Consider the following 12,856-nt stretch of genomic DNA (forward strand, 5'->3'; position numbering starts at 1 on the left):
ATTCTGGGACTGGGAGACAGCGTAGGAAACGGGGGAGATTCATTTGCGCAATCCTTCCCATCAGGGAGAATGTTCACAAACATTGCCTCCTTGGAGTCTTACAGTAGCCCTGTGGATTATGGGGAAGGCAGACTGGCTTTATTGCCCACATTCCACAGATGAAGACACAGCTTAAACAGGGATGGGCCTTGCCCAAGGTCCTGCAAGGGAACTAATGGAAGTGTAGGTCCCAAAGATCTCAAGACTCCTATACCTGAATCCTTTCCACCCAGAACCACTTCTGCTTTCATGGGCTAGGACCCAGGTCTAGGGTGGCCCTGACAGATGACAGCTGCTATATTTTGGGTCTGGGTGGCCCCTAAGCACAGCAAAGGCTGATTGACTCAATTATCGGCCAAGACCCCTAATTAGTTTTGAGTTGGAAGGTTCAGAGTGTGCTGGGCAAGTTACTTCGCTTCTCTTAGCTTCCCCTATTGTTACCTGTAAAATGGGTTCATACCTCACAGTGTTCTTACGGGAATCAAATGAAAAAAAAAAAAAATGAAAGCAAAAAGACTCTGTAGGCTCTGGACTCCATAAAGGAAAAGATGATGAAGAGGAGAATAAAGGAGGAAACCAGGGTTAGGGAGCAGGGCTGGAGGAGGAAGTGTGGAAAAGGAGTTTGGATTTGGAGGAAAGGGAGCACTAGGACCAGGTGTTCTGCTGGGGGTGGGAGAATCAGAAGGGAAAAGATAAAGTCCCGGCACTGGAAGGCTCATGGTCCCCATGCACCACCCTTAGCCCTGCTGTCTCCATCCCCGTATCAAAGAATAACCACCCTGCCAGCCCCACTGCTGGGCTTCAGATCTCTCCCTTCCGTTGGTCTCTTATCAGCATCCTCCTTGTCAATCTCCTAACCAACCTCCCCCATCAGTGCTTCACCTGGCAGCCCAGGCCTTCCTAAGACAAATGTGCTCACGGCCCTTGGTCCTTTTAGGTGTTTTCAGCGGCTCATTATCCTCTGCAGGACCAAGGCTAGTAAGGTAGGCAGGCCTTCTGGCCCCTACCCACTTGCCTGCCACACCTCTTTTTTTTTTTTTGAGGTAGAGTCTTGGTCTGTTGCCCAGACTGGAGTGCAGTGATGTGATCTCGGCTCACTGCAACCTCCGCCTCCCGGATTCAAGCGATTCTCCTGCCCCAGCCTCCCCAGTAGCTGGGACTACAGGTGCGTGCCACCATGCCCGGCTAATTTTTTGTATTTTTAGTAGAGACAGGGTTTCACTGTGTTAGCTAGGATGGTCTCGATCTCCTGACCTCATGAACTGCCCGCCTCGACCTCCCAAAGTGCTGGGATTACAGGCATGAGCCACCGGCCACACCTCTTAACACTTGCAGTACCCAGCATGGTGGGCCGGTACACAGCTCCACGCTTCTCTCCACATGTGAGCTCCCACTGCCTAAAACGCTGAGTCCTCTACCCATCTGCAGAGACCTTCCTCAGCTCTGATCTCAGCTCTGCGTCACCTTGAATCCCACCCCTCTGAGCCTTCACTGAGCAGACCTGTGACCCAAGGCCAGTTTAGATTGGTGTGCTTCCTGTCTGCTTTTCATTTCAGACCAGGCTAGGAGCTTCCCAAGGCTGTAGCCCCGGGGAACTTCAGCCATTTGCTGGCCGGTAGGGCAGCTGCAGGAAGCCACAGGGGCTGCCTAACCAGGCCTGCAAGCACCTGGACTGGAGACCCTGTTTCCGTCTGAGCTGTGGGAGTTAGGGGTGGCTAAGCTCAGAGACAGAGGTCTAGTCAGACTCTCCTTTCCTCGAAACTCTCCAAAAGGTCCCATCCCACTCTGAGGAAATGGCCAGATCCTCATAGTTACAGCCCCTTTGTCCTCCCACTTCATCATCTCCTTGTCCCCTTCCTCACTCTGCTTCAGCTCCACTGGCCTCCTTGCTGTTTCCCAAGCACAGAAGACCCTCCTTCATCAGGGTTCCGGCCTGTTCCCTGTTCCCTCTATGGGAATGCCTTTCCCAGACCCCTCCTGGTCACTCCCAGGCCTCTGGCAGAATGTCTACCCATCCTGCTTAAAACTTTTCCCCAGTAGCTCTTGCTACCCCTGACAAACTCTTACATCTCAACTGTCTATTGTCCTTTCCTCCCCACTGCCTTAGCAACTCCTAGAGGGCAGGGATTTCATCCGCTCTGCCCACCACTATATAGCCAGCCACTAGAACAGGCCGGAAGCGCAGAAAGAGCTAAATAAGTATGTGTTGACTGACTGACGAACAAATGAATGAAGTGAGATGGGGGCTTTGGGGATTCGGGCTTACGCACCACCCCAAAAGCATTCGGGGCAGGAGAGGCCAGGCACCGCCGAGGAGGGCGGGCCGGGGGAGGAGCGTTTTTGGCCACGCCTGGTCACGCTCCCAGGCCGGCGGAACCCAAGGCGCGCGGGCATGCGTCGCCGGGAGGATTGAGGAAAGGGCACTCGCGCCGCCGGAAGGGGTGCTCGCTTCAAGGCGCCGGGACCCAGACTGGAAGCAGGGTATCAGCTATGGAGCAACCTGGGCAGAATCCCACCTCGGACGACGTCATGGACTCCTTCCTGGAAAAGTTCCAGAGCCAGCCTTACCGTGGCGGCTTTCATGAGGACCAGTGGGAGGAGGTGGGCTGTCCTGGGGTCTCCGCATGTGTGTAGGGGCGTGGGGCACGGACTCGTGGGGCACCCGGGTTTTGGGGCGCCTCCCTCAATTCCAGATCCCTGGCGTTGCCAGCCGATGGCTGGTTTCTAGTTGAGTATTGAAAATCAGCTTCGAGGTTTTGAGTTGCTTCTTAAGCTGTCAGTACATTTGAGAACCTAGGTCTTGGAGTCAGGCCTGTGACTCCACCACTTACTGGCTCTGATATGGGTCAGTTACTTAACTTCTCTGAACCCGTTTCCTCATCTGTAAAACTGCCCAAACTATATCACCAATAGCAAAGATGAAATGAGACAGTTGGTAAAGTGTCAAGACCATAAGGGCGTTCAATTAATGGTAATTCCTGCCGCTCTTGTAGAATATGAGAATTAAAACAATCATTAGAGACCATTACACCACACTCCCATTTTACAGAAGGGAAGCGGAGGCCTGAATGGATACAGCTAGCTGTGATGATTTGCAAATCATGATGAGTAAAAAAACTATCTTGATAATGAGTCATGGAATTGGATCTGCTCAGTAGAAAAGCTTATTCATGTAGTTCATTCTTAACCATTTCCAGGAATTTGAAAAGGTCCCTCTATTTATGAAGAGAGCGCCATCAGAAATTGATCCCAGGGAGAATCCTGACTTGGCTTGTCTCCAGTCAATTATTTTTGATGAGGAGCGTTCTCCAGAAGGTATCTTAACATGACTAATACTTGTTTTGTGTTTCTACTGAATTAAGTGTGGGTTAGAAGGGTTCTGATTGATAACAAGAAGTTAGCCTGAGCTAACTTGTCATTATTCATTCCAACATACTTCTTTGTGTACCTACTAAGTGGTAGGAATTGGGGATACAGGGATGAGTAAGACACAATTCCACCCTCCAAGGTCAGGCTCGCTGAGAAGCCTATTGTCTTAAAGAATCAAGACAAACTTGTGTTATAAGTGTCAACATGTAGGTGTATACTACAGCGGTAGCGGGTCCTGTTGGAACACTTTAAGGAGCAGGAGTGGATTCACAATAGATAGGAAATTTGAGCTGAATCTTTGTAATTTTGTAGGCTTTTGCTAGGGTGAGGCGGGGAATTTGCACTCCACAGAATAAACAACATAAGCAAAAGCAGAAGTATAATCAATCCCCCTGTCCCTCACTGATTTCTTCGGTGATTAAAAAAAAATTGTTTTCTTCAGTAGCTAGGATGAGTATACTTTTTTCCTTTATGCTTCTTTTTTTGGAAAACAGTAATCTACCTTGTAAGATATTTGGAATTAGCATTAAATTTGTGTGACTTTGTCCATGTTGATACCCACTTTTATCGTAACATTGAGTTTCCTTTTCCTATTGGTTTCTTTCCTTCGGTGTATCATATAGTACATTATTGCGTGATTTAGAATCTATTTTTAATGAGCCTTTTAAAAGTAGGCAATAGTGATTATTTTTCCTCTTCTTTGCAGAACAGGCCAAGACCTATAAAGATGAGGGCAATGATTACTTTAAAGAAAAAGACTACAAGAAAGCTGTAATTTCATACACTGAAGGATTAAAGAAGAAATGTGCAGATCCTGATTTGAATGCTGTCCTTTATACCAACCGGGCAGCAGCACAGTACTATCTGGGTAATTTATAAGTGCTTTCTGAAGAATAAACTTATGATACAAGCCATTATGATGGTTAGTGGAGGTTTGAGAACATCAGAGGATGAGGGGCTGTTATCACAGAAACCTAGACTAAAGATAGTTTACTCTGATTGAACTCTGTTCTTCCAAGTTTACATGATAAAAAGAGAAACAGAATGGGTTGTGTAATTCTTACTATCTGAACCCAAAAAGTGACTTGGTCACTCTAGTAAGGTGTTTGATGTATGAGGCAGTATGTTCTGAGATTTTTGAGCCCAAGGGCTTCTACTCTCTCAAAAAATGTGTGTTTCTGCCTTTTATCCTCTTTTCAAGGATGCTAGCAGGATTAAGGCAGTAGAGATCTTTAGGTGAGAGAAGCCATTTTAATCTAAGGGAGAATATCTCAGAGTGTTCTGTGGGAGGTAAAAATATTTTTTGGTTGAGTGCAGTGGCTCACACTTGTAATCCAAGCACTTTGGGAGGCTGAGGTCAGGAGTTCAAGACCAACCTGGGCAACATAGTGAGATCCTGTCTCTACAAAAAAGTTAACTGGGCATAGTGGTGCCTGCCTGTATTCCTAGCTACTCGGGAGGCTGAGGCAGGAGGTTTGCTCAAGGTTGCAGGGAGCCATAATCATGCCACTCCACTCCACCCTGGGTGACAAAGTGAGACCCTGTTTCTAAAAAGTTGCTTGGATGAGGAATTTTAACTCTTTTATTTATTTATTCATATTTTTTACTGTATTACATTTTTTTTGTAGAGACAGGGTTTTTCCATGTTGCCTGGGCTGGTCTCGTACTCAGGCTCAAGTGATCCATCTGCCTCAGTCTCCTAAAGTATTGGAATTACAGATGTGAGCCACCAGTAATTCTGGTGGATGAGGAAGTTTGGAGGAGGATGAGGAAGTTTGGAAAATGCTGCTTCTTAGAGATTTGCAGTACACATTAACATGTTAAAGACACTGAGATAGCCTGCAAGAAAATAAATTTACCCTGGGTTTCTCAAATTTTATAAGCTTCCTCTTCAGTTAACAGTAACCTCATGCAGATTCTGTAGTGTTAAATTTGGGAAATGATTATTTAAGTAGTATTGCTGGTGACTAGCCTTGGTTATGTTAGACCTGTGGGTTTTTTCTTTTTTTTTTTAATTATTTTTTTTAATTGAGACAGGGGTCTTGCTATGTTGCTCAGGCTGGCCTTGAACTGCTGAGCTCAAGCGATGCCTTGGTCTCCCAAAGTGCTGGTAATACAGGCTTGAGCCACTGCACCCAGCCTAGACCTGTGTTTGTTATCACAGAATTTAGAGAGGACCTAGGACTCTGGGGCTGGTGTGCTGAAATTTCATAACATTGTGCCTTGTGTTGGGTACTCGGTAGAGCTTTTCAGTCTGGAAACTCATGTTTCTAGGAAATTTCCTTGAATTCTTTGATATTTTTCTTTTTCTTTTTTACTCTTTTTTCTCTTTTTGGAAATCCTGGCTGCTGATACTTTGGGAACCAAGTAGGAGAAGAGGACCAAGGGCTCAATCTTTAATATTTCCTTTACTGAATCACCCTTGTGCCTGGGGGTTCCAGTCCAGAGACCCACTGTTTTGTTGTCTGCTAGGGTCTGTTGTCTTCCAGCCTTCCACCTGGTGGAATAGGGGAGGAGTAGGTCACTGGTGCAGCAGAGGGGTAAGGGATATGGGACTCTGATTAAGTAGATTTTCAACCCACCTTCACCCCCACTTCCAGAGGTACCTGGTGCCATCAGTTCCTGAATCCTGGGTACTTTGTAGTTTCTGCAGTACAGCTTCGTAGCTTTTGGGCTTTCCCTCTGCTGGTTTAGAATTCAGTTTCCTTAAGCCTGATACATCAGTTACTTGTCCCTTTGTTTTCCAGCTTTCAGACTGTGTTCTGTGTCCTTCTCATTTTCTTTGTCTTCATGGGCCAGAGAGTGGAGATTGAGTTAAATGTATGTGTTCAGTCTGCCTCCTTTAACTAAAAGTCCTTGGATCACTTTCATGTGCATTTTTTTCCATGGTTGAGATCCTGCTGTTCTTCCAGTTTGATATTCAGTTTTTTCACTTAATTTTATAACAAAACAATTTCATCCGTCATTAAAAATCATATTTGAATGTTATTTCAATAGCTAAAGTTGCATCATATGGACATGCCACTATTTATACTGTTTGCTTTATTAGTCTAGTATTGTTGACTATATAGGCTGCTTTTTGGTTTTTATAAATAATGTAAAAACAAATAAAGTCATAATATTTTTCTAATAGTTCTGATTATTCATTAGGCTAAAGCAGGATTTGGCAAACTGTGACTCAGAGTCCACCTCTGGCCCCTTGGCTTGCCATGAACTGAAAATGTTCCATACTTTTTTTTTTTTAATTTTTTAAATTTTTTTTAAAGAGACAGGGTCTTACTCTATTCAGGCTGGAGTGCAGTGGTGTGATCATAGCTTAGTGCAATCTTAGACTCCTGGGCTCAAGCAGTTCTCCCACTTCTACCTCCCGAGTAGCTAGAACTATAGGCATGTACCACCATGCCCAGCAAATTTTAAAAATTTTTTTTGTAGAGAGAGAGAGTCTTGCTATGTTGTCCAGGCTGGTCTTGAACTCCTGGTCTTAAGCAGTCCTCTCACCTTGGTCTCCCATAGTACTGGGATTGCAGGAGTGAGCCACCTCCCCAGATGTTTCTGACATTTTTCAAGAATTGTAATAAAACAAAGAAGAATGTGCAATAGACCACATGTGGCCTGCAAAACCTAAAATATTTATCTGGCCCTTTACAAAATATTTTGCTGACTCCTGGGCTAGAGATTTAGGTAAATACTAAACCATTAAGTAATAATTACAGTATACTCCAGAAAGTTAAAGTATACCTCATGGCTTCCTAGTTTGGATAACTGGTATGTTTGTGATTGCATACCTTTTTTTTTTAATGCACTTACAAATATATACATGTGTGTCTAGATATTTAGTTTGGTTTGTTTTTTTTAAAAATAGGCTTCTTCTGTACTCATAGAACTACCACTTAAAACAATATAGAACAGACATCCTACCATATCTCTTACATGAGGATCTATCTCATTCTTTTTAATGGCTGCATAGTATTCAATAGTATGGATTTACCATAATTCATGTAATCATTACCAAATCGAGTATATTTGGGTTATCTCCAGCTTTTCACAATTAAAGTAATGCTGTAGTTAACATGCTTTTACATTTATCCCTGCACATTTGTTCAAGTATTTTTGATGATTTTCCAGAAGAAAATTGTTGGGTCAAAGTATATGCACAAAGCACATGCTAATTTGCTTTCTAGTTTACCCTGAGAGTGCCCCTTTTCCATATCTTTTCTAATACTAGATATTATTTGTCTAACTTTTAGCAATTTCTTAATTTTAATTTCCTAATCAATAGTGATCTTGAACATCTTTTCATGTGCTTACTAGTCATTTACAGTTCTGTAGATTGCCTGTTACAGACATTTCTAAGGCTCTTGATGAGTACAACCAAAAAACAGTTGCTCTCATTTGTGTTTCCCCAAGATTGTACAACAGTGTCTTTGTCACTATGTATAAAATTTTGGAAACATTTTGATCTCAAAACTTCTCTCTTTTACTAAATGGTGTTTTGTTAGGCAATTTTCGTTCTGCTCTCAATGATGTGACAGCTGCCAGAAAGCTAAAACCCTGCCACCTCAAAGCAATAATAAGAGGTAAGTCTTGTAGAACTACAGTATGACATTTAAAGCTTCGATATGGAGGTGCTAGGGTGCTAATAAAGTCATCTTATTTTTGCAGTCTGGGTATTAAGTTCCTGTTCCTTATCAGCAGCAACATGCCACTTTTAAAAGAATTCCTCAGAGAATGACTTAACCCTTTATGTTTTTAAGAATTTGTAGAGAAATAGAAACCCGTCATTTTAAATTAATAAATAATAAAATTAATTAAAACAAAGCAGTTGCAAAGCCACATTCTGATATTTTTTTTCCCCCCAAATTAGCTGATCGAAAGCAAAGGTCTTCAAATGCCATGTTAATGTTAATTAAAAGATAAGTTGTGGGACCTTTGCTGATGACTCTGGTGCTGAGATGTTCTCAGATTATGTTTTCTCTCGTAGTCTGACCTTTCTATGTAATAATAGTGCTTTTATTACTTTTATACTTCACCTTTTCTTTGAGAAGCTCATAGGTGCTTTGCAAACTTTAATTTATTCATCACATATTAATCTTCCCTGCATCCCCATGGACCAGCTTAGAATGCTTTATCAAAATTATGCCTCTTTAAATGTTCATGGTTAAGGGCAGTAGGCAGATCCATGTCCCTCAGCTGTAGGAAAAGAAGATACTGAACAAAGATTGACTGATAAATTGAATCTAGGTAGTCCTGTGGAATTTACTTCAGGCTGGAAGTGTGTAATCCTTGATTCAGTTGTTGGTTTAACTTACAGTGTGACCTTGGCAAGACACCCACTTTGAATATCAGTTTGCTCATCTCTAGAAGATGGGGTTAGATTCTATTGACATCTAAGCCCTTACAATTCTTATATTTTGAAATTCTGTGGAAAACCTAAAGAGGCTAAATGGAGAAAGATGTACATGATAACATTATTATTATTATTATTATTTTTGATGGGGGAGAGGCAGCTTCAACTGGTAGCCGTAAAGAACAAAATTAGGAGAGACCTAATGTCTTTCGCCTTGCCACTGCCTTGATGAATAGCTGAAGCAAATTCTGCTTTTTCCTGCTTTAAAAAATCATCTGGGAAGGACTTTATTCTTCCTGTTTGTAGATGAGGAACCTAAAACTTGGATATGCTTGGTCCTTTGTCTAAGGTCTAGCTGGTAAATGACACAGCCAGATTTCTAGCCTTGATCTATATGGTTTGCCACTAAGTTACAGCTTTTCCTACTTTAAGAGCCCTTAATACCAGGGAGACTTACAGGAGTTTTGAACTAAATGGACCTTAGGGAATTTTCTGATTTAGGACACAAAAAATATTCTTCCTTGTCTGGGGACTGCAGTATAAGGGGCATTATCCTCCATTTTGCCTTCAGGGTACTGGCTAGTAGTTGGTAGGGGTGGGAGATCTTGCTCAAAGCAGGCTGTTTCCATGCATGTTGTTCTTGGATCCTAAGGGTTCTGGGTTCTGCAGGTGCCTTATGCCATCTGGAACTGAAACACTTTGCCGAGGCTGTGAACTGGTGTGATGAGGGACTGCAAATAGATGGCAAAGAGAAGAAGCTTCTGGAATTGAGGGCTAAAGCAGACAAGCTGAAGGTTGGTGACTGTCAGCAGCCAATTAGCATTTGCTAAGTAGCATTAATTAGCATTCCCAAGATTGTGTCTCTCAAGTCATTGTAACTTTTTAAAAACAAAACCCAAAACTAGTCCCTACTCTTGGAACTCTATGGAGAATATAGACAAGTAAACAGTTATAGTGTGATATAGAGGTAAGCAAGGATAGATGGTGTGTATAGTGGTAGTACAGTCATGTGCCACATAACAGTGTTTCATTCAATGATGGCACTCTGCATATATTACAAGTTGCCTACAGTATTCAGTGTAGTTATGTGCTATATAGGTTTGTAGCCTGGGTGCAATAGGCTGTACCATATAATCTAGGTATGTAGCAGGCTATACCATCTCAGTTTGTGTAAGTACATTCCATGATGCTTGTAAAACAATGAGTGCATTTTTCAGAATGTATCCCCATCAATCTGAATGGAGATATGTCTTGTCCAGGGCAAAATTAGATACCTTTACTATATACAGTCACATAACAATGTCACATGTTCAGGGCCAGCTAAAGACTCCTAGTATATATTATATACTTCCATTCCATAGTATAAGCCATGAAGAGAGACCGAAACCAGGAATTAAGAGACCTTAAGACTAGTTCTGGCTTTCTATTAACAGGCATGTAAGGCAGTATTGCACAGTGGCTAAGAGCTTAGACTCTGGACCCACTGCCTGAATTTGAAGACTCCCTTCATGAGAGTTGTGTGACTTGGACAACTTGCTGATCTTTTTGTGCTTTAGCTACCTCACTAGTAGTAGGAGGATTAAAATACTTCCTACCTTATAGGGTTATTATATAGTTTAGATGGTTTAACATAAGTAATGTTTTTTAAATAGCACCTGGAACATACACAGTAATGCTATTTAAATGTTGGATATTATTTTGGGTAGTGATGGTATTCCATTATTATTACTGTTTTTAATCATTATTTTAGCTATTAAGTGCCAGAAATGTCACATGTCATCAGCAATGACCAGAGGTCATTCTGGTCATATGAAATGGTAGAAAAGGTAGATCTCTATGGACCCACATGGCTCAATAACAGAATTCTGAGCCTAGGTAATTGGGTGTGGCCAGAATTTCTGAAAGTGGTATATACAGGAATGAATGTCTAGAGGGCTACTGGGGACAGTCACAATTAAAGGGAGATTTCAAGGCCCAGAACCCTGATATTAGGTTTAGGTGACATTGCTTGCTGAATAGCTGAATTATTCCCCTATGTCTGAGTACAAGTTGATTCTGGGTTCCTGTGTACTTGGCATATAGCCAACAGACTCGTGGCTATATTAATATCAGACAGAGTAGACTTCATGGCAGCAAGTATTACCAGAGATGAAGTAAAGCCTTTTTTCTTTTTTTTCTTGAGACAGAGTCTTGCTCTGTTGCCCAGACTGGAGTGCAGTGACATGATCATGGCTTACTGCAGCCTTTACCTCCTGGGCTCAGCTGATCCTCCTGCCTCAATCTCCTGAGTAGCTGGAACTACAGGCGTGCACCACCATGCCAGGCTAATTTTTTTTTTTTAATTGTAAATTTGTAGAGATAGGGTTTCACTATGTTGCCCAGGCTGGTCTCAAACTCCTGGGCTCAAGCAGTCCTCCTGCCTTAGCCTTCCAAAGTGCTAGGATTACAGGCATGAGCCACTGTGCACAGCCATTGAAGCATTTTTTTAAATGATAAAAGGACCAGCTTATAAGAATATTTAACAATTCTAAATGTGTAGGCACCTAATAACAGCTTCAAAATGCGTGACACAAAACTTGACAACTCGAAGAAAGAGACAAATCCACAAATAGGTGGATATATCAACTCTCTCAGTAATTAATAAAACCAGTATTTAAAAAATAGAGAGGGGTAGTGTCAGTCACAGTGGGGGACTAAAGACCTTCAAAAATTTTCTCCAGCTGGGCACAGTGGCTCACGCCTGTAATCCCAGCACTTTAGGAGGCTGAGGCGGGTGGATTACGAGGTCAGGAGATTGAGACCATCCTGGCTAACACGGTGAAACCCCATCTCTACTAAAAATGCAAAAAATTAGCCAGGCGTGGCGGCGGGCGCCTGTTGTCCCAGCTACTTGGGTGGCTGAGGCAGGAGAATGGCGTGAACCCAGGAGGCGGAGCTTGCAGTGAGCCGAGATCGTGCCACTGCACACCAGCCTGGGCGACAGAGCAAGACTCTGTCTCAAAAAAAAATTTTTTTTTTCTCTATAAGATCAATGAGGAAACTGGCAAAAATGGTCAGAATTAACTTTTCTAGGACTCTGGAAATGAACCAGAGGTTTGCAGCAATCTGGGGCATATTTATTCAAGAAAAATGATGGAACCTCAGTAAGAACAGCAAGCTTTGTGACATTTTAACTCGCTCTATTTTCATCTCCCTCCTCCCCAGTTCCACAGTAGCCTTGAAAGCCAATAGCTTTGTGACATTTTAACTTACTCTATTCTCATCTCCCTCCTCCTCAGTTCCACAGTAGCCTTGAAAGCCCATAGCCCACAGTCATGGTGAAAATGAGCAGTCTGCAGCCACCAGAGGAGGCAGAACAGGATTGGAGCTCTTTCAAAGCCTTTCCCCAGAGAATTGTCATGATTTGACCATCTGGTGGATCCCTGGAAGACCCAGCTCACAGGGCTATTTTTATATGACCCGACTTGGAGCTTACCCAGTATAAAAAGCTTTTTTACATAGGGCCAGAAAATAGGGGGAATGAAAAGGTGGGAGAGAATTTGTCAAAAACAATTAGAGGCAATTGTTAAAGACTGTAGAAGCTGAAGCAGTGGATAACACTTGGAGCAAACAACAGGTGCATCATAAAGTTTAAAAGGAAAAACTGGGGAATGAAATTCTGTGGAGGCTCCAAAAAGCTCCAGTATTCCTGGAGATCTAGATGGTCACATATGTGTGTAGGGCTATACACGTGCTCAGGAAAGACCTGAGAAGATCCTAAGCTCTCACAGTCTCTGCAAGCAGGAGGTGAAGTCTAAGGTAGAATTGTAAACTGCTTCAGTGAATGATAAAAGTGTGCTTCAACATGTACACAAAGCCTCTTGACAAAGATTGGAAGACTTACTGTCTGGTCATTAGCTAGAGGAAGCCTAGATGTGGGACTTACTAGACAAAGACTTTAAACCAGCTAATTTAAATATCTTCTCAGAATGAAAGGAAATAGTGTCTAAAGAACTAGAAAAAGTATGAGAATGATGTCTTCCAAATAGAGAATATAACAAAGAGAAGTTACTAAAAAGAACTTAACAGAAGTTCTGTAGTTGAAAAGTACAATAACTGAAG

At 42.5% G+C, this 12,856-nt stretch overlaps 1 protein-coding gene across 2 annotated transcripts in view; it reads left to right on the forward strand.

The window, feature by feature from the left end:
- Positions 1 to 2,450: 2,450 nt before the first annotated feature.
- TTC4 (tetratricopeptide repeat domain 4) overlaps positions 2,451 to 12,856 on the forward strand; it is a 28,443-nt gene continuing 18,037 nt past the window's right edge. For both annotated transcript variants that reach the window (XM_011973829.1, XM_011973830.1), the window contains exons 1-5: positions 2,451 to 2,640; positions 3,237 to 3,354; positions 4,115 to 4,276; positions 7,908 to 7,985; positions 9,425 to 9,549. In XM_011973829.1, coding sequence (XP_011829219.1) covers positions 2,530 to 2,640; positions 3,237 to 3,354; positions 4,115 to 4,276; positions 7,908 to 7,985; positions 9,425 to 9,549 — 594 coding nt within the window. In that variant the 5' untranslated portion in view covers positions 2,451 to 2,529. The remainder of the gene's footprint in view (positions 2,641 to 3,236; positions 3,355 to 4,114; positions 4,277 to 7,907; positions 7,986 to 9,424; positions 9,550 to 12,856) is intronic.

The sequence above is a fragment of the Mandrillus leucophaeus genome, unplaced genomic scaffold (genome assembly GCF_000951045.1).
Source record: "Mandrillus leucophaeus isolate KB7577 unplaced genomic scaffold, Mleu.le_1.0 Scaffold14, whole genome shotgun sequence".
NCBI classification, from domain to species: domain Eukaryota; kingdom Metazoa; phylum Chordata; class Mammalia; order Primates; family Cercopithecidae; genus Mandrillus; species Mandrillus leucophaeus.